Raw genomic sequence first — 25,543 nt, 5'->3', positions numbered from 1 at the left:
TGGGTGACCTTTAGGTAAGTATTAAAACTCTTCCCCTGTTGCTGTGGCTCTGGCGTAGGCCGGTGGCTACAGCTCCGATTGGACCCCTAGCCTGGGAACCTCCATGTGCTGAGGGTGCAGCCCTGAAAGGACAAAAAGACAAAAAACAAACAAACAAACAAACAAACTCTTCAACACTCAGCATTCACATGTGTAAAACAGAAATAATATTTGTTGCATAAGTTGTGGCCAAAATCAAATAAATGTGATTGCACAGTGAGCTCAACAAGTGGTGGATTTAATTTTTTCATTCTTTAAAGAGTGACCTTTTCTAGGTCACAAGACAACTCAGGGACATTGTTAGAAAGGGACCAGAATTTTGGAAACAACTATTGGTGATTTCTCTTTTACCATAATTCTAGAATAGATTATTGAAGGGAAGGTTTGTAAGAAGAAATGGAGTAACTACCAGAGACCAGTATTAGTCCAATACAAACAAGTTGGGCTAGATTAAGACAAATATTTTTTCCCCCAGTGGTACTATGAGATTTGTAGCCAGGGGGCATGCCAGAGGCATGAAAACAAACAAATAAACAAACAAAAACAAAAAAAACTTAGGTTGTTTTTGTCGATAAAATGGTCACAGGTGATTTAGCCTACAATCCAGTTAAGATTTATTTATATAGATTTTGAAAAAAATGTATCCAGAGAATGATTGATTTCAACCTTAAAGAAAATGTTTAGCCTTTACCTCTGGGTTCTCTCTTAAATAGTTTCATCAATGCCTTCAAGAAAGACGCGAGGAGTTCCTGACATGGCACAGCGGAAATGAATCCGACTAGGAACCATGAGGTTGCAGGTTCAATTCCTGGCCTTGCTCAGTGGGTTGAGGATCCAGCGCTGCCATGAGCTGTGGTGTAGGTGGCAGATGCAGCTTGGGTCTGGCGTTGCTGTGGCTATAGCTCTGATTAAACTCCTAGCCTGGGAGTCTCCATATGCCGAGGGTGCAGCCCTAAAAAGACAAAAGACAAAAAAAAAAAAAAAAAAAAAAAAAAAAAGAAAGAAAGAAAAAGAAAGACATGAGAATCACACAAGATCCAAGTTGAGAAAAAAAAAGCTAATATGTTGGATGAAAAAATCAGAAATCTTAGAGTTCCCATTATGGCACAGCGGGATCAGCAGGATCAACTGTGTCCTGTGAGAGCTGGGTTGAGGGTTTGATCCCCGGCCCGGCACAGTGGGTTAAGGATCTGGAGCTGCTGCACCTGTGGCTTGGGTCACGACTGTGGCTTGAATCTGATTCCTGGCCCAGGAAGTCCATATGTCATGGAAAGGCCAAAAAACAGGGAAAAAAAATCAGGAATGTTAATGATCCAACAGGATAGAATGATGAGCAGAAATTTAAAATGATATTTAATAGAAAAATAAAGACTTTTTCTTATGTCCTGAAAAACATGGGACTAAATTCCAGCTCCCTCACTTGTATAAGTCCTGTGATTTCACTGCTTTGAATCCGTTTCCTATCTCAGAAGTGCTGATAATAACTATTGCAGGAACTTGGGAGAAGCACATAATATAAATAGTCATCCAAAGAGGTTTAGTGGGAGTTCCCATTGTGGCACAGTAGCAACAAATCCAACTAGGAACTGTGAGGTTGGGGGGTTCGATCCCTGGCCTCGTTCAGTGGGTTAAGGATCTGGCATTGCTGTGGGCTGTGGTGTAGTTTGCAGACGCAGCTCCGATCCTGCGTTGCTGTGGCTGTGGTGCAGGCTGGCAGCTACAGCTCCAATTAGAGCTCCAATTACAGCTCCCTTAGCCCGGGAGCCTCCATTTTAGTGCGAGTGCAGCCCTAAAGAGCAAAAAACAAAACAAACAAACAAAAAGACCCTAGAGGTTCAGTGCAGATCCTGGCACATCTAGTTAATCAGGTCAGTAGGTATTGGTCTTAATTGTAGTAACGATACTAATATCAGTTGGTACTAGTATTAGTTGTAGTAATGATACTAATAGCAGAAATAGCAGAGAAAGCTTTAGGGGTTTTAATTGACTACAGTTTCAATATTAGCAAATAGTCTGATGAGGCTGATGATCTTATTTTGGTGAGTTGTAAGTAGTTCTAGAAGCTCCTTTTTCAAGACACATGGGCAACCTAGAATGCACTTCTGTAAGGGTGGCCAAATGGCAGAGAGTTGAGAAACCCAATCACATGAAAAGCAAATGACTTTGTGACATGCACTGAGTAAATTCCTTCTTAAAAACAAAACTACTTTATTGAAGAATGAGTGACAGACAAAATGGTATGCATATTTAATGTATAGAACATGATGAGTTTGGAGAGTAAATTCCTTTTAAATATATCACTTGCTCTAATCCTCTCTATAACTCATTAGGTAGGTGTGATTATTCCAGTTTTAAAGATAAGGAACTGGAAGTTCCTGTCATGGCACAGTGGGAACGAATCCGACTAAGATTGTGGTTCTATCCCTGGCCTCGCTCAGTGGGTTAAGGATCCAGCATTGCTGTGAGCTGTGGTGTAGGTCACAGACGAGGCTCAGATCCCGAGTTGTTGTGGCTCTGGAATAGGCCAGCGGCTACAGCTCCGATTGGACCCCTAGCCTAGGAACCTCCATACACTGTGGGTTTGGCCCTAAAAGCAAAAACAAACAAACAAAAGATGAGGAACTAAGGCTCAGAGAGGCTGAGTGATCACACATCCAGCAAGAGATGATGAAATATGGAACTGGAATATGGATGTAGAAAATGGATTACTTTTATTCATTATGGCTCCAAGAGCAAATTAATGTAGCTGAATAGGGTCAAAGAATTGACAGACAGTCAACAAAATAACTGACGTGTACTTTAAAAAAATATCAGTGTCCTAAAAGACAAAGATTGAGGAACCACTCTGGATTCACAGAGGTTTAAGAGATACCACAACTGGAGTTCCCTTCGTGGCTGAGTGGTTAAAGAAACCCGACTAGGAACTATGAGGATGTGGGTATGATCCCTGGCCTCGATCAGTGGGTTAAGGATCTGGTGTTGCCGTGAGCTGTGGTGTAGGTCACAGATGTGGCTCGGATCCCACGTTGCTGTGGATGTGGTGTAGGCTGGCACCTGTAGCTCCAATTGCACCCTCAGCCTGGGAACTTCCAAATCGGTTGGGCGTGGCTCTTAAAAAAAAAAAAAATAGAGATATGCCACGACTGAATGCAAAAAACCATTGGAGATTTTCCTTGGCATAAAGGCCATTATTGGGACAATTGGTGAAATCTGAATAAGGTCTTTAGATTAGATAAGAGTATTGTATCAATGTTAATTTCCTGATTTTGATCATTGTCCTGGGCTTATGTAAAAGAAAGTCCTTGTTCTTAGGAAATGCTCACTGAAACATTTGGCAGCAAAGGGAAATCCTATCTTCAAAGTACTCTCGAAAGGTTCAGAAAGACCACAAAAAGAGAGAGACTCGAGAAAAGGACAAAGCAAATCTTTTTGACCGGTGATAAAATGTTAACATTTGGATAATCTGGGTAAAGTATAAATGAGAATTATTTGCAATATTCTTGCAACTTCTCTGTAAGCCTGCAATTATGTCATAATTTCCATATGCCAAGAGTGTGACCCTAAAAATAAAGAAAAAGTTTCAAAGAATTAAAAAAAAAATCTAGGGCATTGAAAAAAGTAAAATCTGAGGAAACATTCTGTAGACAACTGATAACATAGGTCTGGAAGTCTCTAGGGATTATAAGAGGTGAGAAGATTTGAAAGTTACATGCTAGAGAAGATGAGAGTAATTGATTCATTCTTTTCATTCATTCAGAAAAATACTTTTCAGGGAGTTCCCGTCGTGGCTCAGCGGTTAACGAACCCGACTAGATCCATGAGGATACCAGTTTGATCCCTGGCCTTGCTCAGTGGGTTAAGGATCCTGCATTGCCATGAGCTGTGGTGTAGGGCTCAGATGTGGCTCAAATCCCGCATCGCTGTGGCTGTGGCTGTGGTCGGCAGCTACAGCTCTGATTTGACCCCGAGCCTGGGAACCTGTATATGCCGTGGGAGCAGCCCTAAAAAGACAAAAAAAAAAAGGAAAAATACTTTTCATCATTTGGGACTTAAAAAAAAAAAATAGAGTTTACCCACATCTTTATTTCCAAAGTGATAAAAAATAAATGTTCAAATAATTTAGCCTTCATGAAACACACAAAGTTCTATGTGTTTGGACATGAGAAAGGTATCTCAGGAAAAGAAAAGTTTAAAAAAGCCATTTTATACATATTGAGATATGAGCACACAAATTTCAGTTTTAAAAAATCTTTACTATTGTGCAGATGTGAGAGGCTCAATAAGTAACACCTTTCTTCCCAGGCATGGTCTTAACAAATACATTAGGGAGACAAACAGAGATTTAAAACGCCATCTTCAGGGAGTTCCCACTGTGGCTCAGTGGAAATGAATCTGACTAGCAACCATGAGGTTGCAGGTTCAATCCCTGGTCTCACTCAGTACGTTAAGGATCTGGCTTGCTGTGAGCTGTGGTGTAGGTCACAGATGCATCTCAGATCTGGCGTTGCTGCAGCTGTGGAGTAGACAGGCAGCTCTAGCTCTGATTAGACCCCTAGCCTGGGAACCTCCCTATGCTGCGGGTGCAGCCCTAAAAAAAAGCAAAAAAAAAGCCATCTTCCTTAGTAATGAATGTTATAATGGAGAACATAGTTGAATGTTAAGGTCATGAGCACTTAATCTCCCCCACTGTACCTTGTGACTTACCCTCTCGGTCCCAAGGTGATGGTTATGACTTGGAACCAGAGGAGCAGAGAACTGTCCCAGAAATAAAAAAAGTGGTTCCTTTGTAGAAAAAGAAAAAAAAAATAGAAAGAGGAAAAACTATACAAGCACAGTTCTGCAGGCTAAATGTGCCAATCAGAGAGTCAGGAGGTGGAAAGAGGCAGCAGCATTTGGGAAAACTCCTCCTCAGAGGAAACACATAGTATGGGGTGGGAAGGAGGTGGTAGGCTTACATTTATTTCCCAACAATACTTTCTGTGCTCCAAGGAGAGCGGTGAAAAACAAAACAAGACATGGGATTTATGACTGAACATGGAGGAGTGACTGTACCCAAGGGGTGAGAGAGAGAAGAACATTTAGACAGGACGTAGTGAGAGACAGAGGCTTAGAAATTCAAAACAGGGAGTTCCTGTCATGGCACAGAGGTTAACGAATCTGACTGGGAACCATGAGGTTGCAGGTTCAATCCCTGGCCTTGCTCAGTGGGTTAAGGATCTGGTGTTGCTGTGAGCTGTGGTGTAGGTTGCAGATGCGGCTCGGATCCCGTGTTGCTGTGGCTTTGGTGTAGGCTGGTGACTACTAGCCTGTGAACCTCCACATGCCGAGGGAGCGGCTCTAGAAAATGCAAAAAAACAAAAAAACAAACAAACAAAAAAAGAAATTCAAAAGAGGAGGTGCAATGTGAATCTGGAGACAAAGGTTTCAATTTGGGGATTCGGGTAGAATCCCCATTGCAAGGGGGCAAATGAGGGGGAAGGAGGTTTGCTTTCTTGTTTTTGTTTTGTTTTGTTCTTCTTTGTCTTTTCCTCAAAGGTGGGTACTTTGTCTTGGGCCCTCTGCATTTCTCACTCCTCACTTTTCCCAGATTGTCTGCTCACCCGTGGATGTCAATCTAAGGGAAAGAAAGAGTATGCGTATGATGGGGTTAACCTTCAAAAGGAGAAACGCTCCTTTTAAGATCAGGGGAAAAAAAGATATTAAGATACAGAGATGGAAAAGGACTTGTTTTTCTGTGTAAAATGGAAAAAAAAGGGCTAATTAGTTATTAGCAGAACATTTTTTTCTGCTCTACGCTGAATGTTTTCCCCCCAAATTCAAATGTTGAACCCTGCTGGTATTTGGAAGTAGGGGACTTTAGGTCACGAGGGTGGAGCCCTCTTGAGTGGGATTAGTGCCCTTATAAAATAGTCCCTGGAGTTCCTGCTGTGGTTCAGCGGTAATGAACCTGACTAGTATCCACGAGAACTTGGGTTTGATCCCTGGCCTCACTCAGTGGGTTAAGGATCCGGCGTTGCCGTGAGCTGTGGTATAGGTCACAAAAACAGCTCAGATCCCATGTTGCTGTGGCTGTGGCATAGGCTGGCAGCTACAGCTCCAATTCGACCCCTAGCCTAGGAACTTCCATGTGCCCAAGGTGCAGCTCTAAAAAGACAAAAAAAAAAAAAAAAAAAAGAAAAGAAAAAAAAGAGAGAGAGAGAGAGAAAGACCCTCCAGAGTTGGCCTTTTGGCCCTCACCAAACATCGAATCTGCTGGCACCTTTAACCTTGGACTTCTAGCCTCCAGAATTGAGAAATAAATTTCTGGTATTTACAAGCCATCCAGCCTGATATTTTGTTAGAATAGCCCAAATGGACTGACATTTTCTGACAAAAATTCAATTAAAAAGAAATCAGGAAGCAAATACCATTTCTTTTTTTCCTTACTTTCTTCCTATCATTCAACAAAATTTTGAGGGGCAATTTTTCTGTGTCAGCCTCTGTGCTAGGTGCTGGGGATGTAGCAGTGTCAGGTAAGATTGTCTGCCTTCCTGGAAGGTATATTCTATTTGGGAGGAAGAGGCAATGAGCAAACAAGAAAATAAATAAGAATTTCATATATTTCTCTAAAGAAAATAATACAAAGGGAATGCAGCATGTGTGCGGGGAGGGCAGAATGTGTGAGGAGGAAAAGGCTGAACCCTAAATTATGTATCTATATACTGAATAAGTTATAAAATCCAGATTTTTTTTTTTTAGGGCTGCATCCTTGGCATATGGAAGTTTCCAGGCTAGGGGCTGAATCAGAGCTATAGCTGCAGGCCTCTGTCACAGTCACAGCAACATGGGATCCGAGCTGTGTCTGTGATCTACACCACAGCTCATGGAAATGCTGGCTCCTTAACCCACTGAGTGAGGCCATGGATAATAGTTGGGTTCATTACCACTGAGCTATGACAGGAACTCCTAAAATCCAGGTATTTAAAAAATATTCAAGAGTATCTGGCGTTCCCGTTGTGGCACAGCAGAAACAAATCCGACTAGGAACCATGAGATTGCGGGTTCAGTCCCTGGCCTTGCTCAGTGGATTAAGGATCCGGCATTGCCATGAGCTGTGGTGTAGGTCACGGATGTGGCTCGGATCCCGCATTGCTGTGGCTCTGGCATAGGCCAGCAGCAACAGCTCCGATTAGACCCCTAGCCTGGGAACCTCCATATGCCATGGGCACGGCCCTAAAAGGACAAAAGACAAAAACAACAACAACAAAAAACCCCCAACAAAAATGAACAAACAAAAAAGAGAGTATCTGGAGTTCCCTGGTGGCTTGACAGGTTAAGGATCCAGTGTTATCACTTTTGTGGCTTGGGTTGCTGCTGGGGTGCTGGTTCCATCTTTGACCCCAGAACTTTCCCATGCCATGGGTGCGGTCAAAAAGAAAAAAAAGACTATTTAGGAGGCTAAAGAAATTTTTTTTTTTTTTTTTTTGGTCTTTTTGCCATTTCTTGGGCCGCTCCTGCGGCATATGGAGGTTCCCAGGCTAGGGGTCGAATCGGAGCTGAGCTGCCAGCCTACGCCAGAGCCACAGCAACGTGGGATCCCAGCCGCGTCTGCGACCTACACCACAGCTCACGGCAACGCCGGATCCTTAACCCACTGAGCAAGGCCAGGGGTCGAACCCGCAACCTCATGGTTCCTAGTTGGATTAGTTAACCACTGCTCCACGACGGGAACTCCGAGGAGGCCAAAGAAATATTATCAACATTTTGCATACTGCTGCCAGAACCGTTGGCTCCTGATTCTATAAAACAGAAACAAATATCATTTGAGAAGAAAAGCATCAAACTCAATTCACCTGTCCACCTGAAGATTTGCTAGAACAATTACTTGCTAAATTTTATTTCATCTTTATTGAAGCAAGAGGGGAAGAAACTGTGACTGAAGGTCCCACGCACACAAACAAATTGTGATGTACTCAGCCATAAAATTCATTTTGATCAGTTGGACGGACACACCAGTTAATTCTACAGTTAATGAATATACATACATATTTGCATGGAGTCAGTGCCACACAAGACATGGCTGTTGTCTCTGCTTGTGCAGAAATTCATTGACTCAGCATCCTATATTGAATCCTTTTTGTGTGCAGGGTATCATTCTAAGCTCTGAGGACACCAGCAGAGTATATGCTCTCCTGAAGTCCTTTGTCCTCCTAAAGTTTGCCCTAGTGGCCATCGTGTTTTATCCTTTACTCACCAAAGGTAACAGGAATTAGATAAATGTTTTTCTTATCTGTTCTGTGTCCCTAAGGTCACAGCTTTGTTCTAGTTCCTAGTGGGCGTATTTTCAATAGATATTTTTAATCAATGTATTAATTAATTACTGTATTTATTTTTTGCCTTTTGTCTTTTAGGGCTGCCCTCTCGGCCTATGGAGGTTCCCAGGCTAGGGATCAAATTGGAGCTGTAGCCGAAGGCCTACACCACAGCCACAACCCCAGCAACGAGGGATCTGAACCACATCTGCGACCTACACCACAGCTCATGGCAACACCAGATCCTTAACCCACTGAGCGAGACCAGGGATTGATCCCGAGTCCTCATGGATGCTAGTTGGGTTTGCTAACGGCTGAGCCATAAGGGGAACTCCTCAATAGATATTTTTAGAAGATACCAGAAGAAAATAAAAGTGAGGTAACATTTGATAGAATAGGTAGTATATTCCTGGAACTGTGCTAGTAACCAGTAATGATAATGATCCAATCATGCTAATAATAGTAAATCAAGAAGGTCCTACCGAAAATAAATGGAAGGAACTGAAAGTAAAAGAGGCAGATATATGACTCTGATTGCAGTATTAGATACAAGTGAGCAGAGGAATGAGAGCAAAATCAGCAGCAGTTTAGAATGTCTACACATATTTTAGAGCATAGTTTTTAATGTTAGTGATATTTCTGCTACGTAACATTAACAACTTGCTTAACAAAGCAGTAACAGAAGGCCCTCGGGGAGTTACATATGCTATGGACTTTGAAGGTTTAGGGGACAGGCATTTAATTTTGGATTCTCAATATATGTTTTAATTGTTCTATGGTTATTAAAGGGAGGATAAAGCATGAGTAGATACAGAAAAAATATATATTCAATAAATACCCGCTACAAAGTATCAGATCAAAGAACACACAAAAATAGGTGCATTATTCTGATTCAGGTCCACTATTCTGATTCAATTTACTTATTAAAGGAAATGAAAACTTTTCAAAAAAAAAAAAAAGAAAGAAAGAAAGGCTCAGTGGGAGAGGGAGCGGCGTGAAGGTGGAAGTGGGGGAGAAAGGAAGTCTTAACAAACATATGGCCAAGGAGAATTTCATAGTCCTTTCCTGAAAATGACGTCATTGGAAATATGCACCAGTAGTAGAAATAAATTCTATTACATGAAGACAATGTTCATTAGGCGATGAAAGTGACTTTCGCATTTCAATTGTATTGAAATGACTTAGGTAAGGCATGAGGTACAATCTTTGAAAGAGGGATGTTAAAACGTTAGAAGTCTGAACAATGCCTTCACAATCACAGGGCAGAAGCGATGCTGGAAACACATGAAATGCAACTTGTGTCGCTGGCATGAGGCGCGAAGGTATTGCGGCACCTGAGGATAAAGCAATCCCCAGAGTGCCACAACAATCACCAGTTACTGGATTAGAGCAGAGATGTGCACCTAGAAGGCAGGTTCTGAGGCTCCCAGACAGCACAGGACCAGAGGGTAACTAGAAAGTAAATCACACAGGTATAGATAACGTGTTAAAGGCAGAGGTGGGGTCAGCACTGTTAACCTAAAACTTGCAAAATCCGAGTCTGGAGGGCAATGCCCATTCTAGTATTGTCTAGGGCAGTGGCATTAAGGCTGTTTTTTAAAGCACTGCACTACACTTTATATCATGATCTAAGTTCTCGCTTAGTGTGGAGTGGAGTGGAAGTCCTGCATCCCAAGGTCGCCCAGGGAGGAGGCGGATACAGTATTCTAGGCAGAAGAAGCAGCACCTACTGAAGATCCTGAGGGGAGGAAGAGCTGGGAAAATTAAGGCCACTGAGCAATGTAATGGGTAGTTCAAAAGGAGCTTGAAAAAAAAGCAGGGTTGCTCGGAGTTCCCCTTGTGGCACAGTGGTTAACGAATCCGACTAGGAACCATGAGGTTGTGGGTTCAATCCCTGGCCTTGTTCAGAGGGTTAAGGATCCGGCGTTGCCTTGAGCTGTGGTGTAGGTTGCAGATGCGGCTCGGATCCCGCGTTGCTGTGGTTGTGGTGTAAGCCGGCGGCTACAGCTCCAATTTGACCCCTAGCCTGGGAACCTCCATATGCCCCGGGAGTGGCCCAAGAAATCGCAAAGAGACAAAAAAAAAAAAAAAAAAAAAAAGAAAGAAAAAAAGGCAGGGTTGGGCACTGTGAGCTTGGGCGTGGTGTGCAGAGCCAGCTGTTGAGTCGGTGCCCAGCATGGGCCTCTCTGTTTAATGCGGGCTACTGTGAGAGTTTTTATTAAATCTCACCGGGGAAATCTGGCTCCCACCAAATCTGGGCCTTTTCTCCTGGGAGCTAGTTGTTCAACATTTATGAGCACACCTCTGTATACTGTAATGGACACTTAAAAATTGTTTTTGGGTCCCGTCGTGGCGCAGTGGTTAACGGATCCGACTAGGAACTATGAGCTTGCGGGTTCGATCCCTCCCCTTGCTCATTTGGTTATGGATCCAGCATTGCCATGAGCTGTGGTGTGGGTCGCAGATGTCGCTCGGATCCCGAGTTGCTGTGGCTCTGGCGTAGGCCAGTGGCTACAGCTCCAATTTGACCCCTAGCCTGGGAACCTCCATATGCCGCGGGAGCGGCCCAAGAAATGGCAAAAAGACAAAAAAAAAAAAAATTGTTTTTGGCTGCAATTTAAAAAAAAATTGCCAAAGATCTGGTGGAAGTTTCAAGAACCAACATGCTAATTATAGGGTGATATAGTAAAATTATACTAATAGTGTAAAAAATAATAAAGAGGTTTCACAGATGTTTATGTCATGACAGTTTTTCTCCCCTGCTTCATGCCTGGCTTTACCTTGGAAGGAAACTATAATGATAAATTAACTAAAAATTGTTCAATGCATTTTCCTAAAATGGCAAAGCTGTTACTCAAATTTTTGGATCAACTTCTAACATTTCTTCTCGTTTATTGGGCTTATGGTTTGGTTATTTAAAGGAAGAAATTGCAATGAAAAATTTTTTTCTGTTCTTAATCCATTTATTCCACATGCCAGGGCATTTTAGAAAAACTAAAGAAAAATTGTACTTTTATTATATCATTCTGTTTCAAACTATTATTAGTTTTATGACGCTATCAGCAATAAAGGACGTAACTACTGTATTTTATGCTGTGGAATTAAGTATGTTAAATCTTTAAAGCATAAAAAACCTCGGAGTTCCTGTCGTGGCACAGTGGTTAACGAATCCGACTAGGAACCATGAGGTTGCGGGTTCCGTCCCTGCCCTTGCTCAGTGGGTTAACGATCCGGTGTTGCTGTGAGCTGTGGAGTAGGTTGCAGACGCGGCTCGGATCCCGTGTTGCTGTGGCTCTGGCATAGCCTGGCGGCTACAGCTCTGATTCAACTCCTAGCCTGGGAACCTCCATATGCCAAGAGAGTGGCCCCAGAAATGGCAAAAAGAAAAAAAAAAAAAAAAAAAAAAGCCTAAAAAACCTTTCTGCTAGTAAGTGAGTGATACATAAGCATTTCTGTTATTAGGAGAAAAGAGAAGAACTATTTTATAGCGCATCCGGGTTAGGAGGACATTTTTGTTCTGTTCCACTCCATTCTGTTTGGAGGCAATATGTTAGATTCTAAACTGCTTGATACAGTTGAGAGCATGTATCATTGGTCAGAGAATTGAATATATTAGGTAGTGTTAGCTTTTTGAACTAGAAAGTGCCGAATTATAAAATAAGAGAAAAACCAGCAAAGAAGAAATAATGTGTCAAAAGGTAGTTTAATTTAAAAGAAATTGAGATCTATACTCAATATTGCAAGGGAAAAGAATCTGAAAAAGAATATATATATGTATATAGAATTGAACCACTTTGCTATACATTTGAGACTAATACAACACTGTAAATCAACTATACTTCAAATTAAAAAATAAATTTATGAAGATTTTTTGAAGCTATAGGTACTCTGAATATAAAGGAAATGCAGCATACCTCTAGCACAAGAACTAAAAGAATTGGCTTCTATAGTTTGGGAGTAATAAAATATGTTTTTACCCTTCTATTTAGAAGCATTTATCTTGATAATGCCAGCACAAAAGTCTTTAAGTTAAGGTAATTCTTAACTTCTCATCCGGGAAGGTGGCAAGTTAAATGCCTTTTGGCAACTATTGCAGACAAATATTAGAGTTATGATCAATATAGCCAATAATTTTCAAATTTGACAATGATGTACAATTTTATGACTAAAATTGCCATATTTCATGAAATGAAAAATAAAATTATTCTCTACTTCACATAAAGAAAAATATTTTACATGGATTTAGGAAAGAGTAAGGCTATCTGGTCATTAAAATTTTTAAATTATATGTATTGGAACATGATATCTTTTCAGCTTACCTCAATTGCAATTTGTTCTATTTTCTAAGTTCTTCTCCTGTAATTACCTTGTGTAAACTGTAGATTAAAACTCTAAATAAAAAAATTGCAGTGTTAGAAAAAAGGAAAAAGGGTTCTACATGCCTTGTGCCTCTGTGGAGAATGGTTTGGAGAGAGGCATGAGTAGATTTAGGGAGATGGTTAGGAGACTACTAACGTAAACCTAGGGAAGAAGACATGAGGGTTTGAATTAAGGTGGTGATAGAAATTCACAATCAGAAATGACATACAAAGTATCAAATCAAAGAAGTTAAAAAAAAGTCTGAAATCACTGTTGGATATATGCGTAGGAACTCCTGATATCCCCCCCACCCCCGATTTAAAAAAAAACCCACTTATTTCATAGCTCTGTCTACTGAAAAAGCCTAGAAATATTGAGGGCTTAGGAGTTCCCTGGTGACCTAACAGTTAAGTATCTGGCATTTTCACTGCTGTGGCTCGGGTCACTACTGTGGCACAGGTTCAGTCCCTGGCCTGGGAACTTCCTCATGCCAAGAGCGGGGCAAAAAGAAAAAAAAAAAAAGGAAGAGAGAGAGGTGAGAGAGGGAGAGGGCCTAGAAACAATTGACCTTCCCAATGCCCAGAATGATTCCTTCTTTGTGGTGTCATTAAGCTTGGTCTATTTCTTGTTTTGTCCATAGACTGGAAGCGAGACACGAAGATTTAAGTTGATTCAGGTTAATTTTTTTTGGGGGGGGCAAGGAACCTGCATAGATGTTGTTTTATACTTTATAATACATCACATCAAGAGGCACATAAATCAACATAATCTATAAGGTCGGCTGGAGAATTTAGGTGGTTATGTCCTGATAAACGTTCCTTGATATCCTTCACCTAATTGCTTTAGCATACATTGATGACTGATGCCTGAATCACTTCATCATGTGCTACTAAATGGTGATTTTTCTTCCTTTTAAACATCTTTATTGAGGTGTAACTGACATACAATAAACTGCACATTTAAAAAATACAGAATCTGTTCAACATTTTATGCATATACACCCACGAAACCAACACCATAATCAAATCAGTGAACATACCCATCACTCGAAGATTTGTTCTGCCTTTTTATATATTGGAAAATTTCTTTTCTTTTTTCTTTTCTTTTTCTTTTTTTTTTCTTTTTAGGCTACACCCGAGGCATATGGAGGTTCCCAGGCTAGGAGTCAAATCAGAGCTACAGCTGCCAGCTTATGCCACAGCCACAGCCACACCAGATCTGAGCTGCATCGTGACCTACACCATCACGGCAATGCCTGATCCTTAACCCACTGAGTGAGGCCAGGGATCGAATCCGCAACCTCATGGTTCCTAGTCGGATTCGTTTCCGCTGTGCCACGATGGGAACTCCTGGAACATTTCATAATCAAAAGTTTTTACAAAAAGGAAACTATGAGGCAGATCAATCGGGCGTAGTAATTGAAGCTGGGGTTAGTGAGAAAAAGGTCTAGGAATGATTTGTAGGTTTGTAATACTAGCCACTAAATAGCTGCTGATATGAGCCATTTATTGAAATTGGGAACACTGGAGAAGAAAGCTGGTGAATTCAGTGTTGTATATGTTACGTTTGAGGTCACAATGGGACATTCAGTAGAGATGTCAAGAAGGCAGGTGTTACGTTAAAGGACTCCAGCTTGGATTAGAGATAACGACTTGGGAATACTGGCATTTGGTAAGTGAAGCCAGGGAGCAGAAATGATCAAGAGTACATTCAGAATGGAAAGACTTCAGGAGGAAAAGAAACTCTGAAAATTCTAATGTCTTATGATCAACTAGAAGAGGAGCAAGGGGGAAAATGATGAGTGTACAGTAACACAGAAGCCAAGGAAAAATAGGGCGGGAGTTCCCGTCGTGGTGCAGTGGTTAACGAATCCGACTAGGAACCATGAGGTTGTGGGTTCGATCCCTGGCCTTGCTCAGTGGGTTAAGGATCTGGTGTTGCCGTGAGCTGTGGTGTAGGTTGCAGACATGGCTCAGATCCTGTGTTGCTGTGGCTCTGGTGTAGGCAGGTGGCTACAGCTCTGATTCAACCCCTAGCCTGGGAATCTCCATATGCCGAGGGAGTGGCCCAAGACATGGCAAAAAGACAAAAAAAAAAAAAAAAAAAAGAAAAATAGGGCAAGAGTGCTTATGCCGGGAAGTATATTCTGTGTAATAGTTTTACTTTTCACTCGCAACTGATACTTTATGATTTATACACCATATAAATCATGAAGTTTGGGCATATTCCTGAAAGATATTTCATCTTTAGTTCATTAATAGAATTACATGTCTGAGTCTGCAAGGCTGTGGATTGGACCATGGACTCTGTAAATCAACCCCAGGTAAACAATACCTTGGAGGAATTTTTTTTTTTTTTTTTTTTTTTTTTTAAGGGCTGCACCTGTGGCATGTAGACATTCCCAGACCAGGGGTTCTAATTGTGGAATCTGAGCCACGTCTGTATTCTAAACCACTACATCATGGCAATGCTAAGGCCAGGTATCAAATCTGCATCCTCATGGATACTAGTCGGATAATTAACCTGCTGAGACACAATGCGAACTCCCCTTCGGAGGAATCTTGATAGCTTGGTAGGATGTCTTTCTTTGAAGCATTTACAGTACTATTTACTTTTTAAAATAAGACTTTAAAACTCTTTTCTTTAGCATATCATTAGCCTCTGAGGATCTTAAAATAAAAGGGACTTTGGCTCATTAATAGGAACTTTGACTTCCCCTAAAGGTGGGAATCTTGCCTAAAACTTCCTGATGGTTATCCAACCACTGCTTGATAGGGGTGAGAGAAAGGGGAATCATTTAATGGGGACAGAGTACCAGAGGAAAACGTTTGAGAGACTGGTTGTACAACAACGTGAATACACTCAACATAATGGACTCTACCCTTAAAAATGAGTAGGTGGTAAATTTTATGTTAGGTGGTTTTTTTTACTGCAACTGCAAAAAAAAAAAAAATGTAGAAAAAGAAAAAGTGAAAGTCTGGTAATTTAGAGAGAAGGCAAGGTTGTAGTCATATTAAGAAACAAGCTAGTGGAGTTCCCGTCGTGGCTCAGTGGTTAATGAATCCGACTAGGAACCCTGAGGTTGTGGGTTTGATCCTTGGCCTTGCTCAGTGGGTTAAGGATCCGGCTTTGCCGTGAGCTGTGGTGTAGGCTGCAGACGAGGCTCAGATCCCTTTGTGTTGCTGTGACCCTGGCGTAGGCAGGTGGCTACAGCTCCGATTCAACCCCTAGCCTGGGAACCTCCATATACAGCTGGAGTGGCCGTAGAAAAGGCAGAAAGACAAAAAAAAAGAAAAAAAGAAAAAGAAAAAAAAAAAAGAAACAAGCTAGAATAGGAGTTCTCTTGCGGTACAGTGGGTTAAGGATCCCATATTGTTACTGCAGTGGCTTGGGTTGGGTTTGATCCTTGATCCAGGAAATTCCACATACCATAGGCACAGCCAAAACAAATAAAAACAACCCCCAAAAACAAAAAGAGAAACAAAGAATAAGCTAGAATAGATTCTATGATGTTAAAAAATCCTAATTTATAATATATATAAAAAGTTACATCATTGTATCTCATCTCTGCCCAAATTCATCAAATAAACATTTACATCTTAAATTCAAGACAGAGTGCTTAATATTTGAAGACCAAAAAATGCATAAGAAAAAATTCTTGCCTTCAAAGAAGCAATTATATGGTAAGGAGAAGTAGAGATAAAAGCACAGACGACATAATACAGATTATTATGGTAGACCAGATAGAACTTTCTGGAAGGAGTGGCATCTGAATTAGAAATTCACAAAGCTTTTATATCATAATCTAACTCTGAGGTTTATTAATGGTAAGACATGATAGAAAGAACTTTTTTTTTTAAAAGAGTAATTCATATCTAGAAATGAAAGAAAGAGGGAAAAAAATAGGGATTTGGAGGAAGTCTTCCTCATTTCTTTACCACTGTATTTTCTTTCTTCTTTCCTTCCTTCCTTTCTTTTTTTTCCTTTCTCTTTCTTTCTTTCTTTCTGTCTCTCTCTCTCTTTCTTTCTTTCTTTCTTTCTTTCCCTTCCTTCCTTCCTTCCTTCTCTTCCTTCCTTCCTTCTTTGTCTTTCCTAGGGCTGCACCAATGGCAATATAGAGGCTCCCAGGCTAGGGGTCTAATCAGAGCTGTAGTTGCTGGCCTACACCACAGCCATAGCAACGTGGTATCCGAGTGTATCTGCAACCTACACTGCAGCTTACGGCAATGCCGGATCCTTAACCCACTGAGTGAGGCCAGGGAATGAACCAGCATCCTCATGGATACTAGCCAGATTCTTTATCACTGAGCCACAGTGGGAACTCCCAACACTGTATTTTCTATTTAAAATTAGGTTAAATATTTCTGTGCTTTTGTCCACACCATTACTTTAACTTGGATAATCGGTATTCCTTTATATTAAAATATATACATATAACAAAGGGGGTTAACTGAACTAGATTATAAAATGCTTTTAGATTAATAACTAGAGTTGAAAATAAGACATTTTAGCATCTTAGAAGAAAACAAATTATGTATGTTAGTTTTTTTTTTTTTTGGTCTTTTTAGGGCCGTACCTGCGGCACATGGAGGTTCCCAGGCTAGGGGTCCAACTGGAGCTAAGCCGCCGGCCTATGCCACAGCCACAGCAACTCTGGATCCAAGCCAAGACTGTGGCCTATACCACAGCTCATGGCATCGCCGGATCCTTAACCCACTGAGCAAGCCCAGGGATCGAACCCGCAACCTCATGGTTCCTAGTTGGATTCGCTAACCACTGAGCCACGACAGGAGCTCCTGTAAGTTTAGCTTTAATGAATAAGGGTATCTGAATTTAAAATGCATGCCTGAGAAAGGCCATTTTCACAAACCTGTGTTGCAGAAAGTCATATATTAGATGTATTCAAATGAAATAAAAGGGAAGGATGATTAGAGTTTTTAGGCCAACAGTAGATTTATAAGTATATATTATTATCAAAGGCTTTTTCTGTTCTCTCGCACTCAGCTAACAGCTTACGACATTGTAAACTTCCAAAGAACACAGTGATCAGGAAGATTCTTTCATATCTACAATGATAACCATGGATATCATTGATATTGTTATATTGATTCTTCATTAGGAGGTGGGGGGGTGACCTTTCACCCCAAGGGACAGAGAGAGTTTTGATTGTCACAGCTGCGGGGAGGGGGTGTGCTACTGGCATCTAGAGCGCAGAGATGGGGATAAACATCCCACAAGGCAAAAAACTGCCCCCCACTCCCAGCCTGAATTCAAGAATTATCCAGCCTCTATGTCAACAGTGGTTGAGACCATACTACATAAAAAAACATATTCTTTTCCATTTCTTTTTTTCCTTGCACCTCTCGTCTTTTGAGTAACTCTTGAAGGAGAAATGGAGCATATTTTATGACAAGAAAAAGAGAAAATACGACTGAGTTTTTCTTACTGACTAAGAATTTGGTCCATGCTGCATCTGAAGCAGCATTGTTTTGACCAACGTCAAGAGTCTTTTGACAAGACACTTTCCACCAAATTTTTACTTGACCAATGGAATAACAGACTTTGTACCAGATTTTATTGATTAATTAAAATATGAAATATAAGAAAAAACAGAGCCTGAAGAAAGAATCAGCAACTTATATCCATTTACATCATATCTGACCACCATTACTGGGCATTGGAAGTGCTTTCTCGTAGACTTCACAAATGATTATTAATTTAAAAACTGAAAGGTGTCTTGGTATTTGTGTTATGACATTTAAACTCAAAATTTATACAGTTAGAGAAATACCAATAATAACAACTAACCAAAATATAAGCCACACATTTAAAATGCCTTGGAGAATTATGAAAGCTCCAAAATGTAAATCACAGAGTATACAGTATTTATTTTATAACAAAATAGATAAAACCAAATATATTTTTATTATGATGATAAAATTTGTCAATTTAACATTCAGGTAAAATAAAATTTTAAGTTAGCTATTCAAAAATTGCCAAAGACATGATTGAGATAAACTTTCTGTTCATCAGAAAAAGAACTTCAGGAATGAATAAAGATACAGCAAATCTGTCCAAAACACTAGGTCTTCATCTTTTGTGTCTTAGACCACTCAGGAGCTTCTTTTTTGGTCTGTTAAAAAAAATAATAATATAAAATAAAATAAAGAAAAAGAAAAGAAAAAATTAAGTAAAATGCTTATAAAGGAAGACAAGAGAAGCAATTCAGAGAACTAAGTATCTATATACATTGGGCCTTTTCATGTAAAATTATAGTAAATAATTGCTTTTTGTAATTCAGAAGTATACTTAAAGGCAGAGATTTTGTCTTTTGTCTCCTGTCTGGTATGTCTACAGAAAAAATACACAGCTGCGTTTTCTAGCTTAAAGCCTTTATATTTAATATATTCTACAGATATGGGTATTTTATGAACTGATTCTACTTTCAAAGAAAATTATTAGAAAAATCAAGGATACAGCTTCTCTTTAGTTGTCTTAGCTATCTAGAGATAGATAGCCCATTCACTCAATAGATAATTTAGTAAAGAATTTCTAGATGCAAATCATTGTGCTTCAGGCATTCTGAATCGCTGTTTACCAGAGTACTTCTTGGGTGTACTGCTCAATCATTTCAGTCCCAAAGAGCCTGGGTATACGGAGTTGTAACAGAAAAGCAGGGGAGGTGGGTTATTATAGAATAAAGCACTCGGAATTCTCTATATAAGGTACTGATTCCAATCAAAACATCTTCATTTATATAATACATCAAATTTGCATCACTCCTTTCCCACTTCCATCTTCTTGAAACTGTGAAGAACCACATCCTTACATATATGCACATGCATGTACACTGGCATATAGATAAGTATAATAACATACACGCTTATAATTTTTATATGCTATAGCTGATGCAGAAAATATTAGGAGTGTCGTCAGTGATCAGCTCCTCTTGATCTCAGCGATGCCCTCGTCCAGCTTCGATCACCACCAAATAACACAGTAGACCCCCCATCCCTCCTCCAACCCTACCTGTATACCATAGGTCTAACTTGAGCTACGAGTACTTTCACGTTATGGTCCCCAAAGGCAACGGAAGTTTCACTGTGTCAAAACGAACTCCCCGAATCCTGCATATCCTCTGTCTTGGTGAACGGTACCATACTTTGTTCAGCCATCTAAACCAAAAATGTTTGATTGCTTTTCATCTTAGATTTCTCCTTCTTTTCACTTGCTTCATCAGTTCTAAACAGTTCCCAACATTGGTTGACATAACTTTGAAACTCCTTATTCTACTTTGATCTTGACCCTAAAAAACTTACCTCGTCCCTCTCATCATTCCCGGCTTCATTCCTGCAAGTATTTCCTAAATCTGATGTGGCTTTCTCTTCTATTCCGTTCATCACCCGCAGTCCTTCCAAGCTTATCTCTCTAAAATGCAATCTGCATTAAAATACTTTCATAGTTTTTCTTTAATAGAAAGTCCAGAGTCCTCAGTATAAAGGTGAAAGAAGCTTCCAGGGTAAAATAAGGAAACCACAGGGAAAAGCCAAGCGCTATCTTCCAAGAGAATTCAAAGGTGACAGAGGTTAACCAAATCCAAAAGAAACCAAAGTACAAATCAGAATGCTAGTTTATCTGTCAGAGAAGGAGTAGGTTTCATTTTGAGAAACTGTGATCTACACTAGGTCACAGTGTAAACTGGTTAACTGGTTCCTTCCTTCCTTCCTTTCTTTCTCTCTCTCTTTTTCTTCCTTCCTTTCTTTCTTTGTCTTTTTTTGCCATTTCTTGGGCTGCTCCAGGGGCATATGGAGGTTCCCAGGCTAGGGGTCTAATGGGAGCTGTAGCCACCGGCCTACGCCAGAGCCACAGCAACGCGGGATCCGAGTGGTGTCTGCGACCTACACCACAGCTCATGGCAACGCCGGATCCTTAACCCACTGAGCAAGGCCAGGGATCGAACCTGCAACCTCATCCTTCCTAGTTGGATTCGTTAACCACTGCGCCACGATGGGAACTCCCTTTCTTTGTCTTTTTAGGGCCGCACCCTCGGCATGTGGAGATTCCCTGGCTAGAGGTCCCATCAGAGCAGTAGCTGCCGTCCTACACCACGGCCACAGCAACGTGGGATACGAGCCGCATCTGTGACCTACACTACAGGTCACGGCAACACCAGATCCTTAACCCACTGGGCAAGACCAGGGATCCAACCTGTGTCCTTATGGATACAAGTCAGGTTCGTTAACTGCTGAGCCACAACAGGAACTCCTAAACTGGTTTTCTTAACTGTGGATCGTGGACAAAAAGCGTGAACATAACTTTATAGACCAAGCTACAGGTCCTAAAGATTATAGCAAGAAATACAGAATTTGTACATTATGCATTTTCTCAATCAACTGATACTAAAAGTTTTTTGCTACTAGGTCTATATGGGGAGAAAGTAGAAACCCCCCTCTTTTTTTTTTTTTTTAAAATTAGGGCTGTGCCTGTGGCATATGGAAGTTCCTGGGTTAGGGGTCTAATTGGAGCTTCAGCTGAGGCCTACGCCACAGCCACAGCAACACCAGATCCAAGCTGTGTCTGCGATCTATGCTGCAGCTTCCTGCAACATTGGATCCTTAACCCACTGAATAAGGCAAGGGATCAAACCGCATCCACACTGAGACTATGTCGGGTTCTTAACCCCCTGAGTCACAATGGGAACTCCAAAAAGAACACTTTTGATATTCAAAACTCCTTTAGGAGTTCCCATTGTGGTGCAGCAAAAACAATCTGACTAGTATCCATGAAGATGTAGGTTCGATGCCTGGCCTTGCTCAGTGGGTTAAGGATCTGGCGTTGCCGTGACCTGTGGTGTAGGTCTCAGAAATGGCTTGGATCGGGGGTTGCAGTGGCTGTGGCTGAGGCGAAGGCTGGCAGCTGTAGCTCTAGTTTGACTCCTAGCCTGGGAACCTCCATGTGCAGCGGGTGTAGCCCTAAAAAGCATTAAAAAAAAAAAAAACAACAACAAAAAAACCCCAACAAACAAACAAAAATCCCCTCCTTTAATCTATGTCTCGTCCAATAAAGACCATCCTCCCTCCATCCCCTCCTCCCAATTCCTATTCTTCAGATGTGTTAATGAAGCAGCTTTGCCACAGTTGAGTGTACCTCTGTCCTGAGGAGTAAGCTGTTTTTCCATTTCATAAACTGACTTTTCAGTTCTTTGGTCATAACCATTTAAAATTAATTTCACAGCCTGCTCCCACTGGACGAATGTATGCTTCTTACTCCTAGGTTATTTGGGGGGAACTTCACTGTCACTGTCATGTTCAAACTATATTTAACTTAGAAGACAGGGCCCTTTAGGATCTGGTCCACACTTACTTCTCTAATCATGTCCATTGACACTCTACTGCATGAACTAAAGTATCTGTAGCTGAGGAGCTCCCACTGCAGCTCAGCAGAAAAGAATCTGACTAGTATCCATGAAGATGTAGGTTCGATCCCTGGCCTTGATCAGTGGGTTAAGGATTTGGTGTTGCCTTGAGCTGTGGTGTAGATCACAGACATGGCTCGGGTGTTGCCTTGAGCTGTGGTGTAGATCACAGACGTGGCTCGGGTCTGGTGTGGCTATGGCTGTGGCGTACGCCAGCGGCTACAGCTCTGATTTGACCCCTAGCCTGGGAACGTCCATATGCCACAGCTTTGGCCCTAAAAAGACAGGGAAAAAAAAATTATCTGTAGCTGAGACTAGTTTTATAGTAATTTATTAAACACCTACTATGTACCAGGTCTTTAGTTAGGTGGTACAGATATAAAAATGAATAAGACCCTATGCTGGTTGCCTAGATTACTTTTTTTACTTTAATTTCTCCTTTTTAATAACAGAACTCTGATTTTATTATGACAGTAATGGGCTCATCCAGTGAAAAAGTACATTTTATCATCCTCCTTTGCTGCCAGGTGTGGCCATGAGACTAAATTCTGACCCATGGAATATAAATAGAAGATCTTGGGTAGAACTTACATAAAAATGACTTTAGAAAAGGAGATGGTATTTTCCTTCATTTACTCTTGCTTTCTGCTTGGAATGCAGTTGTGATGGCTTAGCTACAGCAACCATATTGTGATGCTGAGGATGGAAACCACACACCAAGGATGGTTTGAAGAGAAAGGCTGAAGGAACCTAGTTATCTGATGACCTCAAAGCGCCACACACTAGTTCTGAAAAGCTTATCTCTAGGCTTTTATCTGAGAGACAGAACAATTTGCTTAAGTCACTGCACTAGCAGTGGAACACAATTCCTAGACCTCTACTCTTATCCTTAAGTAAGTTATGGTGTTTATTTTGTTGCATGTTGTATTTCCCCACAGGGAAGGTATCTGGCATGCAGTATGTACCCCATGAAATGCTTCCTTTGTTTTTCTTTTTGTAGCTGGAACACTATACAGAACAGTAGGTTAAAGCACAAGCTCTGGAATTAAAACAGGCTCCAGCCACTTATTTGTAAACGTGGGCAAGTTGATGACCTCTCAGTTACCTCACAGGTAATACGGGGAGAATAAAAAATAACTGGATATTCTGGGTACCCTCAGCCCTACTCTCCATCCTTTTCCACCCTGCTCTGCACCCCAGGTGCTGTCAGTGGTGTCTTCTGGTTTCTGATTATGTTTACCCAGTGGACTACACAACAGGTTTGCAGGTGGGAGGAGAAAGAAGTTGGGATATCTGTTCTGCAGCTCCTTCTCTGCCTGGCAGCGGTTTGGTAACAGCTGAATTCTTCAACAGAAGAACAAAGTTTCTGGAATAGCCACTGTGGCTCAGCGGGTTAACGAACCCATCTAGTATTCATGAGGATGCAGGTTCTATCCCTGGCTTTGCTCAGTGGGTTGAGGATCTGGTGTTGCCGTGAGCCACAGTGTAGGTCACAGATGAGGCTTGGATCCCTAGTTGCTGTGGATGTGGCATAGGATGGCAGCTGCAGCTCCGATTTGACCCGAAGCCTGGGAACGTCCATATGCTGCAGGTACAGCCCTAAAAAGCAGAAAAAAAAAAAAAAAAGAACGAAGTTTCCATAAGAAGGCGCCAACCCCTCTCCTTGTCCCTTGAGACCCAGGAGTGATTAAAGCTTTGCACGGTTACCAATCCTAAAATGTTCATTATCACCTGTTGGTTTCTACCTGTTTGTAAACAGTCCCTTCAGTAGGTGACATGTGTTCCCTAAAAGGATCTTGACTGATAAACAGTAACCCACAGCAGCGGGCTGTTGAGAGGATAAAATGAGACATGCATATGAAAGTACCCAGGCCTTAATACATGCTAACTAGGAAGAGCAGTTTCCACTTGATGTTCTCTCTGTCCACAGCACTCACTCCCATTTGTTTTTCAGGACTTAGCTGAAATGTCACCCCCTCTAGGAAGTCTGCTCTGTTTATAGCAGCTTCTTTGGTGTTCCTTTCAAGAACTTAAAGCCTTTAATGCTTAACTTATTTGTAATTATTTTAATTGTTGACTTGAATCAGCCACTCAATAAACTGTGCCTTCCTCTAGGGAAGTCATAATGTTCAATAAATGCTGGTCAAATGAATACATTTATTTCTATTGTCATTTTTGAATCTAAGTGCTTTAATATATCAACGAGAGTACTCAGTGGTTGATCCCTATATTATCCGCATTTTCAACAGTGAATACAATTGGATATTGGATGCTGAATATCCAACTAATATTTCTTAGCCTGAATCTCAGTTTGTAAATGTAAAACAGGTATCTTAGAACTTTTCCTGACTATACGATTCAAAATAAACTTTAATGACTACATGTAAAAATAAGTTTCAGGGGTAGTGTTGACATTTTATCGTAACTAATATGTGGAAGCACTTAATTTTCAAATGTTCTATGTAATCTCATTTTCCTTCTTGTCTCCAAGAGGCAAGTAGCCACAGCAATGAAGAGGCGTGTTTATAAAATAAGACATGGCTGCTCCTCCAGCTCCCTGACAGGCCTCCTTCCCTCCACTGCCAACTGGGCAGCACATATTATTCTGTCTTCCCTCCTTGTTTCCCCAGCAGGGTGTTTCTTATTCCCTCGATGTATCCCTACAGCGGCCTCTTGTTTCTCTACCACCACCTTAGCTACCTGCTTCATTTCTACCTGACTTGATATAAGAGTCTGTTGCCTCTTTCTCTCCATTCTTTTTTTTTTTTTTTTTTTCTTTTTGTCTTTCCAGGGCTGCATCCGTGGCATATGGAGGTTCCCAGGCTAGGGGGCGAATCGGAGCTACAGCTGCCGGACTACACCACAGCCACAGTGACTCGGCATCCGAAGTGTGTCTGCAACCTACACCAGAGCCCACAGCAACGCCAGATCCTTAACCCACTGAGCAAGGCCAGGGATTGAACCCCGAGTCCTCATGGATACTAATGGATACTAGTTGGGTTCGTTACTGCTGAGCCATGATAGGAACTCCTCTTTTCATTCTTCTAATTCATCTTTCAGTGCCGCTGTCCAAGTTGGAGAACACAAACCTGACCCATTTGGTACTTGCTTCCTATTTAGTGTTTTATCACAAGGTATTCTATGATACACAGTTTCCATGATTAGACTCCTGGGCACTCCAGGGCAGGAGCCCTGGGCCTGGAATAAGGCTTGAATAAATGAATACTTTCAAAGGAATGTACCGCAGACCAATTTCCTAAGAGGGATTCCCAAATGCTTTGAGATACAGCATGGAAGAACCTTGAGGATATTATGTTACGTGAAATAAGCCAGTCACAAAAAGACAAATATTATGCCACCTATTTGAGGTATCCAAAAGAGTCAAATTCGTAGAAATGGAAAAGGAGAGTGGTGGGTTGCCAGGGGCTATGGAGGTGGG

The 25,543-nt window shown here is 41.2% G+C and overlaps 1 protein-coding gene across 6 annotated transcripts in view; it reads right to left on the bottom strand.

The window, feature by feature from the left end:
- Positions 1-25,543, bottom strand: part of PIBF1 (progesterone immunomodulatory binding factor 1) — a 287,448-nt gene that overhangs the window by 11,793 nt on the left and 250,112 nt on the right. For 2 of the 6 annotated variants that reach the window (XM_021065660.2, XM_021065661.2), the window contains exon 18: positions 18,248-18,822. The exons of 2 other annotated variants lie outside the window; for them this stretch is intronic. In XM_021065660.2, the coding sequence (XP_020921319.1) occupies positions 18,772-18,822 (51 nt within the window). In that variant the 3' untranslated portion in view covers positions 18,248-18,771. Of the gene's footprint in view, positions 1-2,222; positions 5,654-18,247; positions 18,823-25,543 lie in introns of those variants that run through there. 2 more of the 6 variants (XM_084981934.1, XM_084981935.1) reach the window with 2 other exon arrangements.

Source organism: Sus scrofa, chromosome 11 (assembly GCF_054392235.1).
Source record: "Sus scrofa isolate SSC_HxYL_T2T_F1_AM1 chromosome 11, Sscrofa_HxYL_maternal_Yorkshire_Landrace_v2.0, whole genome shotgun sequence".
Lineage (NCBI taxonomy): Eukaryota > Metazoa > Chordata > Mammalia > Artiodactyla > Suidae > Sus > Sus scrofa.
The sequence above is the reverse complement of the archived record's forward strand: the minus strand, read 5'-3'. Positions and strand labels throughout refer to the sequence as shown.